Source organism: Mycosarcoma maydis, chromosome 19, assembly GCF_000328475.2.
Source record: "Mycosarcoma maydis chromosome 19, whole genome shotgun sequence".
NCBI lineage: Eukaryota > Fungi > Basidiomycota > Ustilaginomycetes > Ustilaginales > Mycosarcoma > Mycosarcoma maydis.
In genome coordinates, this window is record NC_026496.1 from 546,290 (window position 1) to 549,953 (window position 3,664).

At 53.0% G+C, this 3,664-nt stretch overlaps 2 protein-coding genes across 2 annotated transcripts in view; both read left to right on the top strand.

Moving 5' to 3' along the window:
* Positions 1 to 411: 411 nt before the first annotated feature.
* Positions 412 to 1,512, top strand: UMAG_05429 (uncharacterized protein; the record flags this gene model as incomplete). The annotated part of the gene is made up of 1 exon (XM_011393813.1): positions 412 to 1,512. One exon carries the CDS (start codon positions 412 to 414, stop codon positions 1,510 to 1,512), a length of 1,101 nt encoding a protein of 366 aa, XP_011392115.1.
* A 1,204-nt stretch (positions 1,513 to 2,716) lies between these two features.
* The window catches only part of UMAG_15066 (uncharacterized protein), a gene marked incomplete at both ends in the record, with an annotated part of 3,634 nt that continues 2,686 nt past the window's right edge, over positions 2,717 to 3,664 (top strand). Inside the window, one exon of the mRNA XM_011393868.1 lies at positions 2,717 to 3,664. Within this exon, the coding sequence (XP_011392170.1) occupies positions 2,717 to 3,664 (948 nt within the window).

Genomic DNA, 3,664 nt, shown 5'->3' on the forward strand with positions numbered 1-3,664 from the left:
CCCGTGTGCGAAAGGCGACTTGGATGATGGTGGTGGTGGTATTGAAGAACCGTTTGTTTGAGCTTGTGACTGAGGGTGAGTTGCCGATTCCGTGCCAGTCAAACTTTTCCAGCCACATTCGTGAATGAAGAAAATTCCACGACAAATTTCTCAAGTTGCGCGTTGGTTGCGGAAGTCGGAAGTGGAATTTCTGGTCGCCGATCTCATCGGGGAAATTTTAATCGGGAAGCGCTGAATCGTGTGTCGATTGGTGATTTGCACTTTGCAATCACGAATGTCTGCGAGTTGAGTTGTGAATGGGTGTGGAAGAGAGAAAGAGAGAGGCTAACCGATTCGAGAAAAGGCAAGCCTGGATATCACGTTGACCACTTTCATCATTACCATCAACACCGATTGCGTCGACATCAAAAGATGAACGCGCCACTCACGCTGCATCGAAGTGGTGCGGGACCAAGCTCGTATTCGTCACATAGACCGTTGATAACACAGCAGCGACTTGTAGGAGCCTCGTCTTCGATACCTTCGCAATTCATCCACAATGAATTCAGTTTTGAGCAGTATATCAAGGATCACCTGAATGTCAAGCTAGATAACGATGCGCAAATCTGTCCAGACTACTCGGAAAGGCTTCAGTGTCCTCGCGGTGCGTCATGCCCCAGGCGGCATGTCAGGCCAAGCCATCTCAACTTCCTGCCCGCAGGATCTACGGCGCTGCGAGATCCGAACAAACGCACGGTGTGCAAGCACTGGCTTCGAGGCTTGTGCAAGAAGGACGACCAATGCGACTATCTGCACGAATACGATATGCGAAGGATACCCGAGTGCAGGTTCTACGCCACCTTTGGGTTCTGCAACAGTGGTGACGACTGCCTGTATCTTCACGTCGATCCTGCGATCAAGAGGCGCGAATGCGAAAGGTACAACCGAGGGTTTTGCCCCAAAGGGCCACTGTGCACAAAGAAACACGTTCGGCGTGTTGCGTGTCCACTCTATTTGGCGGGCTTCTGCCCTGAGGGACTTGACTGCCCACGTGGACATGTCAAGAGCACCCCGGCTTCGAGTGCATCGCGGTCCAATTCGCCCATCCAGACGCATCGACCCTTGACAGCGGCCGAAGCATTTGGGACGGGCACGGGTCGCGGCGACGAGTATGGGGACGGAGCAGGTATGCGTAATCAGCGTGCACCTGCAGGAAGATACGGTTTGCCTAGTGGAGGTGCGGCTGGAGGAGCGGGGGCAGCGGATATAGGAGCATCGCGCGGAGGCATGGGCTATGCCAACAACATGCAGAGACGTCCCAACAATGTCTTCGGAGCGCCAGCACAAGGAGCGCAAGAGGGTGGGAGAGGATGGCGAAAGGATCTGTCCGAGGTGCTTTGCTTTAAATGTGGAGAGATGGGCCACTTCGCCAACATGTGTCCGAATCCAGCACTTCCAGGCAATCGGGGTGGTGTTGAGCGTGGTCCAGGAGGACAAGCACGACAAGCACGAGATCGACCACGTCCGTACTAGCTATTGCCTGATTTGTATCGCACACGCCCGTCGTTCGTCATCTGTACTTTTACCCATTCGCATTGCATTGATTGGCACTCATGATTCATGTCACCCGACTATCTACAGTACTGTACAAAAAGTACAGTATATCAGTCTCGCAACTGCCACCGCCGAATCGCAAAACGTGAATCTGCTGTTACCAAACTCATTCACAATTACGTCGCCCAGTTCAGCCGGCGGCCAAGTCTGAACAAATCGAGTTCTTGCTGTAGCCACGACAATGTGAATCACAGAATCGTAGATCACGGAAAAATCTGGGGCTGGCGAGCACAGAGCCAGCACGAGCGGCGGTGCGTTGCACGTTCACTCTTGTCACAGTCACAGTCACGAGTCACAGTTGCACTTTGTTGCCTTGTTACGTATTACCCTCATGCATCACGGACACGGGATGTGACTCACGTCTCACGGCTGCCACTTACCCCGCCTCGTCTGAGATGCGAAATCGTGAATTCGGGTTCTTCACGATTGATTTGAGCAAATGTAACAGTTGCAGCCTTAAAAACCAAAAAAAAAAAAAAAAAAACAAAAACAAAAACAAAAAAAAACACGAAATTCACGATCCACGATTACAGAAATTAAAGATTACAACCCAAGTCCGATATTATTCACGATTTCACGATTCACAGATTCGTGATATTGGTTGTCTAGACCCTCCTTTTGGTACAGCCGGTTAAGCTTCAAGTACAGATCGCGAATCGTGAATCGTGAATCGCGAATATTATCGTGGAATCATCGATCGTGAATCACGAATTCGTGTTTGAATCTCACATTCGTGATGGACGATTGCGCTTCCTGCAGACCCTGGCCGGACCATCCGTTTGCGTCGATCGTCACCGTCCACCATCCACGGTATCGAGCCAGCGTTGCTGCTCCGCATCTGATCACACTGTCGCAACGCGCACCGAAACCGAATATCACTCTTGATCTTCACTCTTTCACGTCACCTTTTGGTGCGCTGCTATCACGTCTCCATTCTTTCGATTCGATTCAATCGTGAATTGGGCTCACTACCCTCATCTCGAGTTCGGAAAATCCCGCGATCCTCGTCCCCGCAATGTCGGCGCATGCTCTTGCACTTGCACTCTAAGTGACTTTCTCAACGCTCTCCCCCCAACTCTCACGAACACTGACCGCCATCGTCAAAGCACACTCATTCGCCGACATGCCGGCGGATCGAACCACTCCGCAGCATCTTTATCGTCACAATAAGCTCGCAGACGACAGCCCTGATTCTACCAGTGCACATGACAAGGCGGTCAAGAAACAGTCGGCCAGACGCAGAGCGTATGCAAAACGAAGCTGTCTCAAGTGTCGCGAAAAAAAGGCGAGATGCGAATTGCCAGAAGAGAGCCTCGCCACTCCGTCCTCCATGACCCCGCTCTCCCTCGAGCTTGCCTGTCATCGGTGCAAGGTTCTATCACTCGATTGCATAGTATGGGATGGTGATCGCAAGAGAAGACCCAAAGTCTCTTTATCTAGTGGTCAAGACGACCATGCAGCCGCTTACACCCGTTCCAATCCAGACCCAAGCTCGTCTCGTCTTCCCTCGTCGCCTCCTCGCAGCCCTGGATCGCTCGAGCAACTTGCTGCCGCTGCCGCTCGTCTCTCGGATCAACGTCATTCCTACCATTCGTATCGAGATGCCAGCGATGCGTCTCCCCTTGCCACCTCCCTCTCCAACGATGCCACGAGCGCTAGAGGAGATGCCGCTTCCACCCTTGCTTCTGTCCAGTTCTTCAATCCCATCACCGACGATGCAGCAACCCCCAGCTCGGTCCAGTCCCCTGCTTCTCAGCGTACCTGCGATCGTCCTCACATGCGTTCCGCATCCACCTCGAGACACAACGCTCAATCTCCTTGCCAGGCTCATCCTTCCACACCGGGATCGACAGCCTCTACCACCTTTCGTGCCTCTTCCGCTCCATCTTGCTCCTCAGCTTCCAGCAAAGCGCAGCCTCCCGGTCGCACCTGGACCTCCCTTTGGAGACCGCTGTCGGTCCTCATTGACTATGCAGCCCAGCAGCCCAGCTTCACCACCTATCTTCTCGGTCGCATCGACCGCAGTCTCACCGATCTTGACATCCTTGACCTCATCCCACGTCAGACCCTC